This window comes from Cetorhinus maximus, chromosome 17 (assembly GCF_964194155.1).
Source record: "Cetorhinus maximus chromosome 17, sCetMax3.hap1.1, whole genome shotgun sequence".
Classification (NCBI taxonomy): domain Eukaryota; kingdom Metazoa; phylum Chordata; class Chondrichthyes; order Lamniformes; family Cetorhinidae; genus Cetorhinus; species Cetorhinus maximus.
The window spans coordinates 67,654,579-67,676,140 of record NC_135895.1 but is presented as its reverse complement, the minus strand read 5'-3'; the positions used below and the strand labels follow the sequence as shown (position 1 = coordinate 67,676,140).

Below are 21,562 nucleotides of genomic sequence, written 5' to 3'. Positions count from 1 at the left end.
AAATTACTAACTTGTACTGAGATAAGATTCCATGGATGATGTATAAAAAATATACCACAAGAAATATTGGGAATTGGAGTACAAGAATAAGGAAGTCTTGCTACAATTGTACAGGGCTTTGGTGAGACCACACCTGGAATACTGTATGCAGTTTTGGTCTCCATATCTAAGGAAGGACATATTTGCATTGAGGCAGCACAGCAAAGGTTTACTAAATTGGTCTCTGGGACAAGAGGGTTGTCCTATGATGAGGCTGGATAAATTGAGCCTATGTTCTCTTGGGTTTAGACGAACGAGAGGTAATCTCATTGAAACATACAAGATCCTGTAGGGGCTTGATGGGGTAGACACTGAGAGGGTGTTTCCCTTGGCTGGGGAATCTAGAACATGGGGACACTGTCTCAGGACAAGGGGCCGATCGTTTAGGACTGAGAAGAGGAGAAATTTCTTCACTCAGTGGGTTGTGAAGCTTTGGTATTCTCCACTCCAGAAGGTTGCAGAATGCTCCATCACTGAATACATTCAAGACTGAGGTAGACACAGGGAATCAAGGAATATGGGGAATGGGCAATAAAGTGGAGTTAAGGCATATAAGATCAACCATTGTCATCCTGTCTGGTGGAGCAGGCTAGAGGGGCCACATGGCCTACACCTGTTCCTATTTCTTACTTTTTTCATTAAGGAAAAGAACATAAAAGCATAAAATGGCTTCATTATGTGTTCCTCTGCGGGTTTGGTGGGTAAATGTATGATATGATATTGTACTGAACCATTCAGGCCAGGTCACAATGCTTGGCACATTTTTAAACTGATTTTGCTACATATGCTGAATGCTTTAAGGTCTGATTTTATCAACACGTATTTTTTAAAATTTACCTTGTTATGCCATTTTCAAAGGGGAATAGAACTTAGGACAAAATATTTGAAAAATGGTTTTAATCACAAACAGCATGGTGCAATCTCCTCTCGAAACACTTGTGACAGGATGAAAATAACATATTTTTGGATGACTTTTCCTAAATTGAAACACTTATTCATAATGACAGCGACCCTGCGATGTACTGTGAAGTATATGCACTGTATTTTGCAACCTTTAAGCATTCAAACATAAACATATTTATAATGACACCTATTATCACTGGCCTATCAGCACAATCGGAGTCAATCATATACAGACAGACAATGTGTTTACTCTGTGGTTTACAGTGATTATGTCTGGGATGAACAGTTAATGAGCCATGTCTGTGACGACTGGGCGGTTGCATTGTCCCTTTGAGTAGCCTTTGAAACCAGCTGGGGAATGATCCAACAAGCACAGCAGAAACAAGTACAGCAGAAACAAGCCTAGAGGCCTCCTGAATAAAAAGAAAAGGGGGCCTTTGTTTGATGTCATGAGGCCTGGCTGTAACTTGCCTTTCCAAGTTCTGAGTGTGAGTGTTGAATCTGATTCCAGCTTTTCATTAATTTGTAAGAACCAGATGTCAGGTCTTAAGAAAATCCTTTCCTGTACATCTAGATCAGGCTTGCCCAACAGGTGGCCTGCAGGCCAGATGTGGCCCGCAAAACCCCTTTATGTGGCCCCCTGGAGCCAGTTTTCAAAATGCCGGTCAGACGGGTAAGTTGAAGTGGAAGATTCTGCAAGAGGCTGCTGCTCCAATCACAGGCGTTCCTCTCCCATATTTGCTCCTGATAGGCTCACTAATGAGAGAAAGAGCCTGTGATTGGAGGAGCCGCAAACATCAGCGACGGTGAGTTTGCTGGGGAGAAAAAGTTTTTTTTCAGGCAGGGTGGAGGGGAGGAAAGGAGAGGAAGCGGATGCTGTGTGCCCCGGGGACAGGAAGCGAGTGTTGTGGGCCTGGGGACAGGAAGCGAGTGTTGTGGTCCCCGGGGACAGGAAGCGAGTGTTGTGGGCCCCGGGGACAGGAAGCTGGTGTTGTGGGCCCCGGGGACAGGAAGCTGGTGTTGTGGGCCTGGGGACAGGAAGCTGGTGTTGTGGGCCTGGGGACAGGAAGCTGGTGTTGTGGGCCCTGGGGACAGGAAGCTGGTGTTGTGGGCCCCAGGGACAGGAAGCTGGTGTTGTGGGCCCTGGGGACAGGAAGCGAGTGTTGTGGGCAACGGGGACAGGAAGCGAGTGTTGTGGGCCCGGGGACAGGAAACGAGTGTTGTGAGCCCCGGGGACAGGAAGCGGGTGTTGTGGGCCTGGGGACAGGAAGGGAGTGTTGTGGGCGACGGGGACAGGAAGCGGGTGTTGTGGGCGACGGGGACAGGAAGTGAGTGTTGTGGGCCCGGGGACAGGAAGCGGGTGTAGTGGGCCTGGGGACAGGAAGCGAGTGTTGTGGGCCCGGGGACAGGAAGCGAGTGTTGTGGGCCCCGGGGACAGGAAGCGAGTGTTGTGGGCCCGGGGACAGGAAGCGAGTGTTGTGGGCCCGGGGACAGGAAGCGAGTGTTGTGGGCTCGGGGACAGGAAGCAGGTGTTGTGGGCCCCGGGGACAGGAAGCGAGTGTTGTGGGCCCGAGCAGTGGAGTGGTGGGGGAGGGTATTGGGGAAGAGGCTGGCTGGGTGTATGTGTGGGAGATTGTATGTATGTGTGTGTGGGAGTGAGAGAGAATGTGTGTGGGAGTGAGAGATAGTGGGCGGAATTGTCCCAGATTTGCCCTAAGTGCGGTAGCGGGCAGGTAAAATGACGTTATACGTGTTGGCTGCAATGGTGGCTTCTCACGCTGTATTGCCCCAAACTTGCCACATTAATTACACATTCCTGGGAAAAGCGCTGTATAGATGGCGGGCAGGCTCCAATTTGCCCGCTATGCTGTCACATCACTGCTACATCGTGTCGAGCGCCACATTTAAAGTTCAGCCGCATGCACACCTCTCAGTGCTTCCAGCCCAGGACTGCCGCAAATAAGACATGGCCCTGAAAGGCAAGAAGACTGCAGCCCCCAGGTTTAATAACACATCCCCCAAGCACCTTTTGAACGCCGTGGAGGCCTGCCGTGATGTGCTCTACCTCCTTTCTGGCTGCAGGGTGGGCAGCAACATTACCACTCCAGCTTGGGAGGCGATGGTAGCGCTGATCAGTGCCAATGTTGCACAGGAGAGGTTGGCCATCCAATGCAGATAAAGGATGAATGATCTCATGTATGCCGCCCGTGTAAGGCAACCATCTCATCCCTCTAAAATCACACACTCAAGACCATCACATATTCACTGGCATCTCACTCACTGCCAGCTCAAGAGACATCACCATTCATTCTCTCATACACACCCTCACATCTCCATCTGCCCTGAAGACTGCCTCCTCAGCCCTCAGCATCTTGAGGCCACTTGTACAGATCAACTTGTGCCCCCACACGTTACCTTGATACCCTGCTTCCCTAGTAAAGCATGTTCTGATTTCCCCCTTTCTAATTGCTTTCATTAATGTTTATATTTAATGGCCGTTTGCACTAAACAGTTACAATCTGTAACTGATAATGAAATCTGGTTGGTGATCACATGCAGTTCAGGGGAACACCATATGCATACCAGTCCTTTTTTTACCACTGATTTACATGCTGTGCCCATCCCCATGTAATCAAATTGGAGTCATTTCTCCTAAATGTGTCCCTTTTAAATAAGCTATTTTGCGTTCTGCATCGCGCTCTGGCCACTACGTTGTGTATTGTGAATTCACCGCACTGCTTTTCTTCTACTGCTGAGCTCATTGCAGCCTATTATAGTGACCTTTCTAGAAAATTGTGGTGTGAATTTGTCACTGGAGGATTAGAAACTACAATGGTCTAACTTGTGGCATGTGTCACCAAATTTGCCATTGTGTAGCAACATTTTTTGACGACGATTCTCGTCTTGCACTCATCAGGATAATTCACAAGAATACTAAATGTAAAGGGAACTATGCTACATGAGAAGAGCCTGCTGATGGGTTGGCAAGTGGACTCTGATTGGTAGAGGCGTTGCCATGGAGAATGCCCCAGTTGATGGTGACTTGCAGTTAACTGCCAAGCATTGTTTGAGATTTAAACCAGACAGCTTGACTCTGATTGGTCAAGGCATTGCCCTGAGGAATGAGCCAGCGAATGGCTGTCATTTATTTTGTTTAGCTGAAAAAGATGCAATGTGTGTACACGTTCTTTCTGTCTACAAAGAACAGGGTCCTGTGTATTAATGTATGTAGCTTCCAGTGCATGCAAATGTGCCACACTCTGAGCCCGACTAATGATTTTAAATTGGTTGTCAGCGTAATTCTTAGCACACAGAGGATGATTTAGCAAATGTTGTCCAATCGTGGAATCAGGTCTAATGTTGAACACTGTGTTTTGAGTTGTGCAAGCACGGGTTGGTTGGGTATAGCCTGTACGTTGCCCATTGTGAACATTGGAAGGGATGGTGTTTGATACGATCCACCAGCCTTTGGGATGCACGACCTACTTTCCTAGCATCACACTGGCACTGAAATTCATATACCACATTACTCATTTGTGTGATGGGCAGAACATCTTATTGGCTTGACGGCAGCATCCTGTTAGTTGTGAACACATCTCATGTTGCCACTGCACAGTAGCAGTGTGAAACATCTAGCTTCACCCATTGCTCAAATTTTTGAGATATCTTGCCCTTCCAGGGTAATCTGAGGTAGACTGAGCACTTTTCAGGGCCAAAAATGATGGCCTTAGGCCCATTCACGAGTTTGTGTGATATATAGTGCGAAATGATCTGATCAGGGTAGCCATTGTGCTGCAGGATGCCTTTGATGCACTGTATTTCAGCATCAAGCTTGCATGGTGAGCAAATGGCTCGAGCCCCATTTACAAGGTTGCTGATAAGACCAATCTTATAGTGTGTGGAACTGTAAGAATCCCAATGCGTATATTGACCAGTGAAGGTAGGCTTACGATTGACCGTGATAGAGAGCTCCCGGCAGATTTCTCTACTAGTATGTCAAGGAAGGGGGGTTCATTTGACTGCTTCATTTCAAAGGGGAATTTAAGTGCAGGATGGAGCCCATTAAGACATGTAAGGAAATTGTTACATGCAGCGACTGGTTTAAATATAGCAAACATATCATCCACATATCGGAAATATGCGAGTGGTAGGAGTTTAGCTGTCATTCCATTGAAGGCATGTTTCTCATGGAACCCAACAAAGATGTTTGCGAGGCCTGGGCCTAGAGGGGGGCCCATGGCAACACCATCTATTTGGGCATACATGGTGTCATTAAAACTGAACTCCACTGTGCAAGTTGCCAAGTTTATAAGTTCAAATGAATATTGATTCATGCAATAGTGGCGGGTCTAGATTGTCATGATGTAGTGCTGCAGCACAAATATCTATGGCTTCCTTAAGTGGAACATTGGTGAATAAGCTAGCAATGTTAAATGAGCACATGGACACAGGATTGCTATCAGTATGTAAGTCCTATGTGACCTTCGCAAATGTGAAGAAATCTTTCACCGTGTATGTGGAAAACTTGGTTAAAACTGGTTGTAATAATTCACCCAATCATTTGGCCAATTCATGTTGTGGAGAACCAGTCAGAGATAAGATAGGGCGTAGAGGGACATCACTTTTGTGTGTCTTGGGCAACCCATACAGATGTAGCAAACCATGAGGATGAACCCTGTCATATATATCACGCAGCAGCTCATCGCTCTCACAATAGTCCAGCAAGTGTTTTTTTTAGCTTACTTTCGAGCAAGGCTGCCCAGTCATATTAAGCGGCTGGTCCAATGGATATGAATTTGTACCAGTCATTAAAAATGGCATGCATTTTGTTAATATAGTCACTCTTGTTAAGGATAACTATTCCTCTTCCTTTGTCAGGTTTACTGACGTGTAGGTTTGTGTTGGTCTTAAGGCCTCGCAATGCTGTAAGACATATGCGTTGCACGTGAAAATCAGACAGGTCGTTCGGAATCCCGCAATATGCGTGCATTAGATTAGCTAGGCGCATTTTCAAGGATTCAGTGTCTTCAGTGGACACTGGTTTGTGCCAGGATAATTGGGAGTAGAGGAGTTCAAACTCAGCAAATACTCTTCCCGTTTGATTTGGATGAAGGCACACCAAAATTGAAACTATGCACAAGAACAAACTCCAAAATAGGGCATATCAAAGGCATCCTGAGGGATAATGGCTACCTTGATCAGATCATTTTGCACTGTATATTGTGCAAACTCATGAACGGGCCTAAGGCCATCGCATTCGGCCCTGAATAGTGCTCAGTCTACTTCAGATTACCCTAAGGGTAAGGTATCTCAAACTTTTGAGCAACAGGTGAAGCTAGCTGTTTCAAGCAGCTACTATGCAGTAGCAACATGAGTGGTATTCGCCACTAACAGGATGCTGCTGTCAAGCCAAATAGACATTCTGCCTATCACACAAATGAGTAAAATGGTATATGAATTTTAGTGCCATTGTGATGCTAGGTATGTAGACCGTACGTCCCAAAGACTGGGGGATCATATCAAACACCATGTCCCTTCCGCGGTTCACAACAGGCAAGGTGCAGACCGTAACCAACCAGCCTGTTCTTGCAAAACTCAAAACACAGTACCCAATATAAGATGTGATTCTGCAATTGGACAACATTTGCTAAATAAACTTCAAAGTGCTAAGAATTGTGCTGACAACCAATTTAAGATTGTTAGTCAAGCTCGCAGTTTGGCGCATACACAGGGCCCTGTTCTTTGCAGAAAGAACATGTACACACATTGTGCCTGTTTCAGCTAAACAAAATAAGTGACAACCATTCGTTTGTTCATTCCTCGGGGAAATACCTTGAGTCAAGCTGCCTGATTTAAATTTCAAACAATGCTTGGCAGTTAACTTTCAGTCACCATCAATTGGTGCATTCTCCATGGCAACACCTCTGCCAATCAGAGTCCACTTACCAACAAATCAGCAGTCTTTTCTCATACCGTATAAATTGTTGTTCCCTTTAGATTTGGTATTCTTGCGAATTGTCTTGATGAGTGCAAGATGAAAAGCTTTGAAAAAAACGTCTCTTTTCTCAACAATACTCAAGTTCTGTACTACCAAATGACTATTTGCCATTGTCTTTATATATTTGCCCTGTTGTTTCTTTCCACCTAGAAGCAGTGTTGGAACTGGGGTGAATGTCACGGTAAAGCTTATTTCAGTTAAAAATTTATATGGTTAATGGTTAATCTATTTTAAAATACTTATTCATCATCTAGTGAATCCTTTTTGACAGTTTCAACATTTTTGCAAACCCAGAAATGAAAGCACATTTATCCCTGACTCCAGAGAAAAACCTCCAGCTAACCCAATAATTGCACTCTGGATTTAGTTTAAACAGCCTCCAGATTCAGATTAGCTGCAAGGCACAATTACAAAATATTACTGGTGAAAATTGTCATCTTCAGCGTCTGCATGGTAATATGATGGAATACACCATACTTGTTTTAGAACTATTCAATTTTTATTGCAGTGAAGTTCTTCCTTTATCCTCCAACTGGATAGCCTCCATGCTCTGGAACTCTTTCCCAAAATCGCTCCACCTTCCCTTCCTCCTTCAAGGCCATTCCATTCTTAAAACTCACCTCTTTGATCAAACTTTTGATCACCCATCCTAATATCTACTTTCTCTCAATATCCATTTTTGTCTGATTATAGATCTGTGACATAGTTTATTGAAAGGAAGAAGTATGCAGTTGAAATGACCCACTTTACCAACTATTATAAAGGGAGATATTTGTATGCCTATTGCTTTTCTCAGATCTCCCTGGTCAAAGACAATCTGAGACTGGGGATCATTCTGTGAACACCATCATGGCAATGGGCAGTACATTCAGCTGATGATGATTTTTCAGAAGGAACCTTATAGAGTTATGTAAGATCCTTTCCAATACTCCATTGCATCAGGGCAAGATTACACTGCTTCAGGGTTGTGACGTGCAAGGCCAGCTAAGGGCAGTGACAGAGACTATTCCCTTAAAGAAATAAAAGAAAAAGAAAGACTTTCCTTTATATAGTGCCATTCATGACCTCAGGATGTAGCAAAGCACTTTTCAGCTAATGAAGTACTTTGGAAGTTAGTCACTTTTTTTAAACCTTGGAAACATTTGCACAAAGGGTGATTATTGGTTGTTTTGACAGGAAGAATGGTTGAAGCCTGATGATGTAGTGGGAAGATGATAGATCATTGGTGTTCGAGAAGGACTAAGGAGCCTTCACCTTGAATTACCATGTTACCCTGTGATGAAATTGAAAAAAGTAACCAGGAATTGCCATGGCTTTGAGGTGGTGCAGGGGTGGTGCAGTGTAGCTGTACTTACTGGTTCTTTGCAGAATAAATAAACAAATGTAGAGAAATTCAAAAATTAGGATTAATTTTGGCCAGGATCCTGTGTTAAACCTGAGACCAATCCAAAAGAATTGTGCCAATTGGCAAGTAACATGCTACTACCATGGTAATCTTGATCTATTACAGTGGTGACTGCTAAACTGCATTGGAATATGGCTTCCTCAACGCAGTCATTGTTAAATTATTGAAGAAAGACAAGTATTAGCAACATAAGGCAGGCAATTTATCCAAAATTTAGGCAGGGAGAATCTATGGATGTGGAAAGTGAAGATCATTGCTAATTAGAGCTCTAAGACTGATGAGTGTTATTTGTGTCTGTATGTACTTAATGAACTGATCTATCTAGTCATTAATTTGTACAGTATGATATAAGGTACTTGTCTTATGCCTCATTGAGGTGATCAATAAACATTTGCATGGTTGAACTTCAATAAAAGCTCAGGTCACAAATTACAAAGCGCATTACTTCCAAGTCAGCTGAGATACCAAATCCAGATTCCAGCTAAAATACGTGATGACATTTGGTCTCTGCGTTTCAAAGTATGATTTAACAATACTGTATTACTCTAATGATATTAAAGAATAAGACATGGATAATGTTATAGTGTTAGAGCTCAAATAAGACTCAAAACAAAACCACTGGCTCTTAAACTACAAAGCACTACTGTGATTAACACTTCATTAACAGATATACATCACTGCAACCCTTAACTTGCAAACAGTGCGACCAGTAATGGTAAAAAGGGGTTGAAAATTATTTTCTTATGACATTATTCATGAATAGGACAAGTGATTTATCCCTCAGAAATTGATGTTTTCACTACCTCCTGACCCTATGGTACTGTGACAATGAATCATCACATTGCCATGGAAGCAAATTTGGTGATGTTGCATCATTCAAAACACTTACACATTTATGAGGAATCATTAACTGTTAATTTGTTGGATCAAGTGGTTCATTGTAATTGTTAAAAATCTTAACAGCTGTTGCTTATTTTGTTCTAGTTTAAATTGTAAAGTAGTTGCTAAAGTGTAGCAGCTTCTTTTCTCTGTGAACCAGGGCATTCAGGATGGAAGGGAAAAGGGGAGCATAACATGGTGTTGTATTTCACCTTGAGTTAAATACAGTGAAGATACAGGCAGGAGAAAGAGTTTAGTCTCATGGCACCGTACACTGCAATTAATGCAGCTGTTTTATAATATGTATTAGTGGAAGCTGCCAAATCAATGGTAATTATTGGCCAATTCCTGACACAAAGTGCTATTTGAATTACAGCCAGCTCTTGCAGATGTTATGGTCAGAGTCACTTAGCACTTAACAGGACTGTTGTCATATATGCTTCTGTGGAGTAGTTGAAACTTTTGTACAACATTTATTGCTGTGGGGTCATCACACACTGGGCTGAAGCTTTTAAACCGCAATGGCAAGACTTGATTTTCATCAGATATTTGGCAAGCGCACTTATTAAAGACTCCCTAATAGTTTAATGCATCTGGCCAGATCGGAAAGCACCAGGTTTCATCACTGACAGTCTTTGCAAAGCTGGCAAATCACAGTTAAGGCTGGGCTAGGTGTAATCCAATAGGCCTCAGTGCCCCTGAGCTAGGGAGGGGAAAATCAACTCTCATTTCTCTTCTGGTCACGATGCAGTAATCCATGTTGGTAAGGATCTAAATCTAAAGTAGACATGGAAGTAAAGTCAGTCAGACTGCCTCACCAATGTGGAATATGATATTACTTAAAATAGCACACCATTAAAACTAAAGGGAAAGACCTTAGGATTGATGGAGGCTTAGATTAGTGATCTTCACTATTTTTGAATCAAGGGCCACTGCAGCAAAAACCCTGCAACGTGAGAGCCACATCGATATTAGACACCATTGCCTGATTCGCTCCTGCTTGTGATAAAACAAAGGAAGAAAGGACATTAATTGAAAATCAGAGTACATTGTTCTTTCTGGGGGAATACAAGCTTGAAGTGGATTGACTTGGCCTCACCTCAGTGCTAGAGTGAGGGATTAACCTGCAGAATGTGCTTCTCTCTCCTAGTGAGCTGGTGCCGCACTCCTGTATACCACATCCTACTGCGATGGTGGCTGCCCCGAACACTTTCAGTAGCCAACTGCATCGCAATGCCAGGTGGTGCCTCCCAGGGTGGAGGCCACTGTCAGGATTGGCTCACTCCTCAAGGAGCAAGCCCATTTCCTGGATACAAACCGGCCTACCACACACACACTCGCATGCATGCATGCACGCACGCACCCAGACACAGACACACACACACTCTCTCTCAGTCGTTCCCCCCCCACTCACACATTTACTCACTCCCACACACACACACACTCACTCTCTCACTTCCCCACCACACATACTCTCTCAGTCCCACACACACACTCTCTCACTCCCACACCCACGCTCTCACTCTCTGCAACACACACTCTCTCTCAGTCCCACACACACTCACTTTCTCAGTTCCCCACCGCCCCCCCCCCACCCACACACACACACATATATTCACTCTCCTCTCTCATTCACATACATACACACATACATACACACATGCAACTCTCTCTCACTCCTACACACACTGACTCACTCCCACACACCTCTCTAACTCCCCCACTCACACTCAGCAGTCCGCCTCTTCCTCCCCTCACCCACCATGATTTGGGCCTCCGCTCGCAGTGGCTCACCCCTGGACCTCGCAGCCAGCCTCTCCTTCCCAGCGCGCCAGACCTTACAGCCAGCTTCTCCTCCCTGGGACCTGGCATTCTGCTTTGCCACACTCTGCTCCTTGGGTCCTGGGTGGCGGTGCCGGAGCTTTGCTAAACACCACTGGTTGGGGAGCCGCACTTAGCATCGATGGGAGCTGCCCCTGGCTTGTTGGCCTTGCAATGAAAAACACTGGCTTAGATAATGGAATCAAATACATTTTGTGCCTTTATATTGGTAATAAAAGATATAGTGCTTCTAAAGAACAATAAATGCTCAAAAACAATAGGTCAATAGGTGATGGCAAGGTGGGGATTTGGCTTTGATTCATGATACATAGCTTGCTGGCATTCATGCCCGGATTCACTCATGAAGGATTAGCACTTGGGTGAGGTGCCCGAGGGTGAACACTGCCAGTCAATGTGTATCAATGCATGAGGTAGTGCCTCCAGGAGAGACAAGGAGAAAGTGGAAAGTGACAAAAGGAAAATGAAAAATGCTCCTTCCTAGAAAGACAACCACGATGAATCCTGTCTGTGGGTTGCATAGTTACTGTCACAAGAAGTTACCAATTTCTCCTTAAATGTTCATTAGATGGGCTGCCATATGCAATCTGCTATAAACTGTTGATGCATTTATGAAACACCAAGTTTGATAGCAAGTACTGCTCTTTGCTGAATGATGTTGAAGCCATGTGAAAGATGTCACTCAGCTTGGAAAAAGAAAGCAGCTGATCCTGCTGCATATCTACACTGAATATAAGGGCATGGAAGTGACTCCATTGTGCTGGGCAGGTAGACGGTGCGGTGGGTATAGGTTTCTGATCTGAAAGGGAAATGGTGCCATCTTGTGTACATCCTTGTGCATTAGACCCTGCAATCTTCTGGAGTATTGCTGATGTAAACTGTACTTTTAATAACTTGTGCTAAAGAGTCCTTAACCTAAAAGGTCGGGTACACTCATCTCATTAGATTTTGTAATGGAAGCCAGTTATTTCATGAACAAAAATAGCCCAAAGCTGTATTAAAGGCACTGCACAGTTGTCCACTTGTGACTGGCTCTAAAGTGGGAAATATGTGAGTAATAACCACTGAAAATAAACTGAATTACAGGTCATAAGATAAATGCTAATATTCAGAACAGGAACTTGATTGATCTGAATCCTATTAGAAACAGCTATAAGAAAGGAATACTTGCATTTACATTGCACCTTATCACATGATCAGATTTTCTTAAAACACTGTACTTTGAATGACTTATTGATTGCAGCGAATATATGCAATTTGTTTTTGAAAAAATTGGTTGTTTTATTAAAATATTCTTGATTAAAGAATATGTAAGATGAGGCCTAATAAAAGAGAAATGGGAGATTCTAAAATTAAATGCTGTTGGATACAGTATTTCTATTTTAAATATAATAAGTCATCTCTTAGAAATAGTTCAGAGTTTGTAAATGAGTTCCATGGTAATGTGATGGGTTATGATATGTAAAGTCTGGTTGAACTGTTGCCAAGTTGTTCCATTTGGGTGATGCAGCCATCAGAGATCCTAGAAAATAGCCCTCAGGGGTTACTGTGGTCACCCTCTTTCCCTATTGATATAATGCTTTTAATTTCATTACTTTATGAATCTCCTGCTGTGGGTTTGCTTGTAATTTGTTACAATTTTAACTTTCTTAAATATGTTATTTAATTATATGGGCAATGTAATACTTTGCACCAGATCATTTGATAACACAATGGGTTCACAGGTTAAAGGTAGCGCATTCTATTATAGCCTTTACTTTGTGCATTTATATTATCAGAACAGTTATTATACATGATTGGCATGAACTTGAAATAACATCAGAGAAAATACCTGATCTTGGCCCATGCAGAAAAAGTTGTTTTTAATCAGTCGGCTGAACTTTGACCTCTGTTGCTAATGTATTGCTGTATTTGCTGATGGGCACTGTCATGATGAGTGAGCACATTATAAAAATATGAATAAAAACACTGGTTTCAATTAATAGTGATGGTATTGACATTAACAGACATCATTCTTCATGTTATTTATTGTCTTGCCACAGAATGCAACTGTAATCGCAGGGCTTATCAATGTGAGTGGGACCCTAGACTATACCAACAGACTGGAAGTGGTACGCGGTGTTTGAACTGTGTTGGTAATAGTGAAGGAATACACTGTGAGAAATGTAAGGAAAATCACTACCTTCCAAGACCAGGAGGTCACTGTCAGCCCTGCAGTTGCAACTCACTGGGTAAGTGCATAGAATTAGAATCCATGCCTTTTTATAATGTTAGGCTTGTATGAGCTGAGAGTTAAAGCATTTGACCTTACTGGACTAAGGGTCAAGATCAATTCGTTCAAGAATGACATCATTAGCCATTTTTATTTTGCCTTAAAGAATGTGTGAGCTCTTTGGTCCATTTTCTACCTTTAATATTTGTTATCAATCTCTATAGATGATTTAGTGAAAACTGTCTGTTGGAGAGTTTAAATAAACAAGACCAGTGCCTTCCATTTATTTTGCTGTAACATGAGGCCTGAATGTGATGGCAGTTATTCAGAGTCACTTTGTCATGGGTCTGTTTTCATTTCTTCCCTGTACTGCAACCATTCATATTTCCATTCAAGTCTAGCTGATAGAAGGACAACATTGCATTCATAGTTGGTTACATTCCCTTGATTTATAAACAGAGTTTTTCAATAGAAGAGAAAAGACAAACATAATTGGGAGAAAAACTGTGTTCGCGTAGTGCAGCTTTAGAGCAGTGCTATGCAGACTTTGTAGATTCCCTGGGGCAGGTAGCACTGATGGCCACTAACCACGCAGATCACGCAGGTTTCCTCAATGAAGAAAGCCATCACACAGGTAACTTCCCACAGCAATATCTGCCATAGAGTTCATGAGTCATGAACATTAAGGCACAGAAGGAGGCTGTTCAGGCAGGCTCTCTGTTAAGCCATCCAGTCTGACCCATTCCCTTGCTCTAACTCCTGCGCATTCATGTCCCTCAAGTGCCCATCCAATTTCCTTTTGAAATCATTGATTCCACCACCTTCATAGGCAGTGAGTTCAGTTTGTTACCATTCACTGTGTAAAGAGTTCTTCCTCACATCCCCCCTTGCAGCTCTTGCCCAAATCCTTAAACCTGCGTCTCCTAGTCCTTGTAACATCAGCTGATGGGATCAGCTTTGTCTACTTTATCCAAACTGTCATAATTTCATGCACCTCTATCAGATCTCCCCCAATCTCTGTGGCCCAAGAAGAACAGCCCCAGCTTCTCCAATCTAAACTTGTAGCTAAAATCCCACATCCCTGGAAACATTCTGGTAAACTGCCTTTAAACTTCTCAAGGACCCTCACATCCTCCCTGAAGTGTGGTGGCTAGAACTGGACACAATACTCTAGGGCCTGAATTTTCGCTCTCACGTCAGGTGTGCAGCATTGGGAGCATTCCCAGCTCCACAAACCCGATTCCTGAAAAAGTGCCCTGGAAGTTCAGGTTTTCATTCTGGGGATACAGGTTTTTATGGGAGTTGCGCCCGCTGCCCCTGAAAAGAGTTTGTAGGCAGCCACAGGGGCTGCTGGGTGTGGAGGTGGGCTGGGCGAATGGGCCCACCTTGGTGCTCCAGCACTTTGTCCCAAAAAAATAAAATAACAGCCCCCTGCACTCACCCCTCACACCCCCTCACCCCCTACACACTCTCAATGCCCTATCCATGCCAAACCATATTATCTCATGCCTCCCACCCACCCCCACAGTCCTTCACTCCCTCCATGCCAAGCCATGCCCCAACCCACCTCCATGGCCCTTCATATCCTCCATGCCAACCTATGCCCCTCCACTCACGCAATGTCCCTTTATAGCCCCTAGGCCAACTTAGTGCCAACTCTTACCAACCCATGTCCCCCCAGTCACCACTTTACCCTTACACTCCCCACAACAACTCACCCAATATCCACCATGGGCAGACCTCTGGATCCGTGCTGGGATTAAATAAAGTTCTTGAGTATCTATTGATGAATTCACTTTTTAAAAAAAAGTATTGCATTGATAAAAACCCATTCCTATAATCCCTTATAAGAACAAGCATTCATATTCATAGTTCCACTTCAAAGGCTTTATAGGTACTTGGGGCTGTCAGTCAAACCGTGAACTGACAGGCACCCCACTGTGATAGTGATAGGTTGTGAAACCAGTCATACAACACTACTCCTGCAATTTTACCCCTCAGCCTTATGTCAACAGAGTGAAATAGCAAGCACTACATTTTTTGCAACACTGCAGGCAGTTTTTTTCTCAAATATTTAAAGGCCAGGAGATTTAAATGCCTTGACAGCTTGACAGCTACCTTTGATAGGGCTCTTTGAGAGTTCCAATGAGCTAGACAATTCCAATGCGTTTATCCACTTTTCAAGCACATTCATGTTCATTTTTAACAATCCCAAAGACCACCTGACCTCTCCCAAAGGGCACCTTACCTCTCCCAAAGGTGTCCTGAGACCATATCCAAAAGGGTACTGTACCTCTGCAAAAGGGTACTCTACCTCTCCAAAAAACTCTGGTAAGTTTAGATTTACTAGGCCTGATGTGCACAAGTTATATTTCCCACTCCCTCCTTGTGAAAATCAAATCAGACTGAAGGCAGCTGCACTTTAACATGTGCAGCTGCCTCTGTGAACCACATTTGTCCAAAGTTCAACCCATTCCTATTCCCCACCCTCTGCAAAAATGGTGGGGGCTGGGTTCAGGGGCGGGGCTTCTGGATTCGGGCCTCAGGCACCATTTTCTCAAAGATGGAGAGCCTCTCCGTCTGCGTGAAAATTCAGGCCTAACTGTGGCCTAACCAAAGCTTTTTAAGTATTTATTTGTGAAGCCAAAGATCCCATATGCTTTGCTAATTACTCTCTTAATATGTACAGCCCTCTTCAAACATCTATGCACATGAACCCGTGTCCCTGTGTCCCTGCACACTCTTTAGATCTGTGCCATTAAGTCAATATTGCCTCTCATTAACTCTCCTACCAAAATGTATCATCTTACACTTCTCTGTATGAAATTTCATCTGGCACTTGTCTGCCCATTCTGCTAGATTATTTATGTCCTGTTGCAGTCAATTGGTATCATCCTCACTGTTTATAAAAAAACACCACTGTCTACTATCTCCCAGTCCAAAAACCAATCATTTACCACGACTTGCTATTTTCTGTCCTTAAGTCAGTCTTATTTTAATCCACACTGATGCTGACCCTTTTATTCCATGTGTCTCAATTTTTTTAACCAGTCTTTTATGAGGCTGTCATAGGCTTTCTTAAAATCTCATCCAGACAACATCCATTGCATTCCCTTCATCAACCTTCTCTGTTATTTCATCAAAAAATTCAATGAGCTGAATTTTCACCTCGGTGTGCGGGCACAGGCCTGACACACACGAGTGTGAAATAGCGCGTGATGACGTCAGGCGAGCATACCAACGTCATCGTGCACTCATGTGATATTTCGGTTGGCGGGCACGTGCAGGAGTCAGCAGCGCACCCACTGACAATTAAGAAGGCTGTTAAGGCCATTAATCGATCAATTAAATAGAATTTTTTGCTGCCCATCCAACCTTATGGTTGGAGGGTGGGTGAATAGACCAAGCAGCCTTTCAATTTTTGAGGAAACCTCATCCACGGGCGGGATGAGGTTTCCGATGTTAATTAAAAATAAAATAAAAGTTTTCGTAACTCATTTGCAACATGTCCCTGTTTATGTAATAGAGTTACATGAGGTGACATGTTTTCCTTATTTTTAAAATCTTTATTTTTAGTTTTATGAATCCTCCCTGAGGCATCTCTGTGCCTTCAGGGAGTTTTTTGTGAGCACACCCGCGTGCCTGCGCAGTCTTCCGCACTCACCCTCCCGCCCCCCACAATCCCGGCAGCGCTGTGTGATTAACGGCTAGCCAGCGTGAAATTGCGGTTGGGGCCCGATCATGGGTGGCGGATCGTTTCGCAGCTGCTCCTGGACCTGCCCGCCGTGCCCGCCTGACAAGGGGAAAATCCTCCCCAATAAGATTAGTCAAGCATGATCTTCCTTTTAAATAATTCCTCGCTATCACTAATTAACTCAAATCTCTCCAAGTGTTTGTTGATTTTTCCCCCCGATTATTGTTTTTAAAACCCTATGTACCACTGATGTTAAACTTGTAGTTACCAGGAATTTCCTTACACCCTTTCTTGAAAAAGGGTATCGCATTGCTTCTCTCCAAACCTCTAGCACCTCTCCTGTATCTAGGGAAGATCGCAAAATTACCGCAACACATCTACTATCTCCAACCCTTTAGCAGCCTGAAATGCAGGCTAGGCGATCCAGAGCAGGTGATTTATCCACTCTAAGCATAGGCAACCTTTTCAGTACATCCTGCCTATTAATTTTCACCCCAGCTATTACATCTACTATCTCTGTTTCTGCCAACATTCTGCCAGATTCCTTTTCCTCAGCAAACACCGATGCAAGTACTTATTAAGTATTTTAACCTTGTCTTGCGCCTCTAAGCATACATCGCCTCTTCATCTTTAATAGGACACACCCCGTCTCTTACTACCTGCTTAATAATTACATGTCGATAGGAGATTTTTGGGTTCCCTCAGAGAATCAGTGTAGTCTATGAATAGCGGCTTTGAAGCAGTGCTACATGAGCAAATATCACCCCCCACCCCCCACTCCATTGTGTTTTACCAGCCTGTGGATTTTTTCTGGGCACTTCATGATGTATGCTGAGGCAATTGGATACTTTAATCTGTACATATACAAAGCAGAGGTCATGGGGGCTGGCTTTTAACTCTCAACTATTTCAGACTGAAAACAAATAGGAGTTGCAGCATCGCTGAAAGGCAGGAACAATATTTGTCTTGTAGCAAACACAGTGCAAGAGCTCTGTTTGGACTCTGAGTTCTTTGCATTTCACTTACAAATGATAATAAATACTAGCAGCTGTCTCAAACCTGTACATGTATGGTCATGTAAAAGCATGTTTGCAATTGGTAATATCAAAATAGTTGACCAATGGGATCAGCTATAATCAGTTATTATAATGGCTATTAGATAGATACTCATTCATTTGATCTGCTCAGTACCCTCGACTGACTCAGAGCCCTGTGTGATTACACAGGTTGCACAGTCCTTCCACTGCCCCTGCAGGAAGCTCTAATCTTTTATAAGAATGGAAATGGCAGCAGCCAGAAACAAGGATAGTGAAGCCCCTGTTAGTGAAAGTTTATTTTTGCCTTGTTATCAAGGAACATTTGGAGGCAAACGTAATAAGAATAGTTGGTTAGTTACTATTATATTATCAATGTACTGTCTGTTTAGGTACTCCGTTATTGTATGAAAATTATTCTGTTTGAATGGCATTATATCTCACAAACCTCTCATCAGAGTTGAGCAAAGTTGAAGCTGAGCAAAGCTGACATAAACTACATTTCATACCCTTAATAAAACCCTGTGTTTTAATGTTTTCGATATCTCTCAGGTTCCACAGGTAGTGGCTGTGATACATATGGTCGGTGTAGGTGTAAACCAGAAGGTGTGCTCGGAGACAAATGTGACAAATGTCAGCCTGGCTTTTACTCATTATCCAGCACTGGTTGCAAGTAAGTGAGCTGATAACTTCTCCTGACTGAAGTTTCCCCCTGCCCCCCACAATGTGACATACAAAAGCTGTACTTATAATGTATTACAGAAACAGAAAATTCTGGGAGGTCGATATTGTAAAGAGAAAAGATAGGCTAGTGTTTTGGGTGTAGATCCTGTGTCAAATCGTCATATGAAAACTAAACTCATTTCCCTCGTAGAGATGCTGATGGATTTATCGTTTGTTTGCAATGTAGTCTGTTTTATTTACAATTTGCAACATTTGAAGTTATCTTATAATTCACCTCTGCACTTTCAATAGGGTGTTACATTACAGAAACAAGCCATTTAGCTCACTAAGGCTGTACTGGTGTTTTGGCTGCACATTAGCCTCCCAGTATAATCCCATGCATTGGCATAAACCCACATCACTTCACGGTGGGATAGTAGCATAATGGCAATAGACTAAGCTTCTAGAGGCATGAGTTCAAATCCCACCATGGCAGCTAGTGCAATTTAAATTCAATTACTTAATAAATTTGGAATAAATGTTAGTCTCATTAATAATGATCATGAAAGCACTGGATTGTTATTTAAAAAAACTCATCTGATTCATTAATGTCCTTCAGAGGAAGAAATCCACTTTCCTTATCTGGTCTGGCCCACATGTGACTTCAGACACAGTATTGTGGTTGACACTTAACTACCCTCTGGAATGGCTTAGCAAGCCACTCAGAGGGCAATTAGGGATGGGCAATGCCTTGTCAGTATGAATAAGGAGAAATAAAAAGAAACACCAGCTGAACCTCTTCAATGTAATAAATTGTCTGCACACAGGGCAGCTATGGAACCACATGCAGGTGAGAGTTGGTGCCCTCAGGACAGGATGGGAGAAAATTAGAGGAAAAATATTTGTCACTTCAATGTCCCGCCCAAATGATTCATTGCTTGATACACAGTCTATCTTTAATGATTAAATTGTATTTGGTATTGACAGACGCTGTACATGTAATATGGCTGGCGTTACAGAAATCTGTGACATTGAAACAGGAAGATGCACCTGTAAATATAATGTGGAGGGGTCCAACTGTAACCGGTAAGTGTTTTATAAAATTACATTGAGTTCAAAAAATCTAGTTCAATTTTATAGCTTTTTACAATACAATTGCAATTAATAGTAACAGCCATATTACTCTGCTTCCCTGAAGTTGATTTGGTAGGATTTGGAGTATTTTAACCCAGCTAATGTTTCCAATTAGCTGATTTTTCAGCTATTCTCTGCAGTTTCATTCCATTTGTTTGTGAATTTGTACCTATCGATGCATTTTTCTAAACTGCAACACCTTTAAGGACCTTTAAAGTTGGCTGTTAATGCCAGTATAAAAAAAAACTAGATAGCGGGTGTTTTCCCAGGTTTAATTTTTAATGGGGGCCATTGATAGAAAATATTTGGATTATAAAAACCTGCAAAAATCTTCAATATATAAATTACGCCCTGACCTTGGCTGATAATTGACGGCCAGAGTCATTTATATTTTGTAGACAGACTGCCTGGCCTTGGTAAAGTCTGCCTGGAATGGGAGGAGCAAAGAGCTGTGGCAGGCCTCAGGATTACAATAATGTTGTCGTCGGCTATCCAGCGATTCAAGGATGACGTCCACTCAGGGTTGTGAATTGCTGTCAGGGGTCTTCATGTGATTGAATAGGCTGATTCTCTGCTCACAGATCTTTGGGCACATGGGGCAGGGTGTAGGATCTGGAGGGCAGATTTGCTTCCTTTCCTTTCCTTCCCTGCCACCTTGCTCTGCCTAACCATTAAGACATTGTGACTGAAAGCGTGATGCAGCTTGATGGACAGGTTGTCACTATTTTGAACAATTGGTAGCAAGCTCCACTTAGTCATTAATGTCAATGCTGCCACACTACAAGGAGTGTCTTTGAAGCACTTTAGTTGTCTTTCCCTGGGACATTGGTCCCTTGAGAGTTAAGAAAACAGGACCAGGTGGAGGAGCTGCTTTTCAGCCATTTGGACACAATGTCCAGTCCATCGAAGTTGATTTGCAGTTTTGCCTGAATATTTCTGGAGCTGGCTTCAAGAAGGACACTAGCATTTCTCCCATTGAATCCCAATGGTTCTCCCATTGAACCCAGAGGCTGCAGCGGAAGCATTGCTGATGGAACTTCTCTAGTTCTCTTATGTGCCGCTGATACACAGTCCAGGTCTCATTGCACTGCAGGAATGTGGTGACAACTGTACACTAAGCCTTTTGCTGACTTGCTGAGGTTTTTGATGTCAAACAGTCGCTGCTGTGGTTTGTGGAAGGCTGAACTGATGCAATGTATCTGGTGTTGGGTCTCCTCATTAATGGTGGACTTTTGAGAGAGGCCAAGGTATGGGAAGTGCTCAACATATTCCACAGTCTCACCTTCAACATAAATGGGAGGTGGAACATCTGGTTGATTAGGTGCGGTTGATGTATGAATTTTGTTTTGGCGACATTAAAGGACAGGCCGAGTTTCTTGTATGTAGAATTGAAGAGGTTGAGACTGGCTTGCAAATCTGGTGCAGAGCAGGCAAAGACATTGTAGTCATCCACAAACTGTGGATCATGTATGACAACGATGGTCTGTTTTGTTATGGCGGCTGAGGTTAAACAGCTTTCCATCTCGGTGGTTTTTAACACTGACACCAGAGGTCAGTTGTTCTTTGATGATGAGAATAGCCACAGTCAGGTAGATTTTAAACAGTGTTGGGGAATATCACACAGCCTTGCTTGACCCTGGTTTGGATTTTGGTATCCGTTTCAGACCTCCCACTAGCAACAGTTGCAGTCATACCATCATGAAGCAATTGCAGGATTCTGATGAAGTTTCAAATGTGGAGCACAATCCGCAAAGCTTTACGA

At 43.1% G+C, this 21,562-nt stretch overlaps 1 protein-coding gene across 1 annotated transcript in view; it reads left to right on the top strand.

The window, feature by feature from the left end:
- Positions 1-21,562, top strand: part of LOC144692477 (laminin subunit gamma-1-like) — an 87,980-nt gene that overhangs the window by 15,712 nt on the left and 50,706 nt on the right. Inside the window, exons 2-4 of the mRNA XM_078561384.1 lie at positions 13,106-13,294; positions 18,556-18,676; positions 19,654-19,752. Coding sequence (XP_078417510.1) covers positions 13,106-13,294; positions 18,556-18,676; positions 19,654-19,752 — 409 coding nt within the window. The remainder of the gene's footprint in view (positions 1-13,105; positions 13,295-18,555; positions 18,677-19,653; positions 19,753-21,562) is intronic.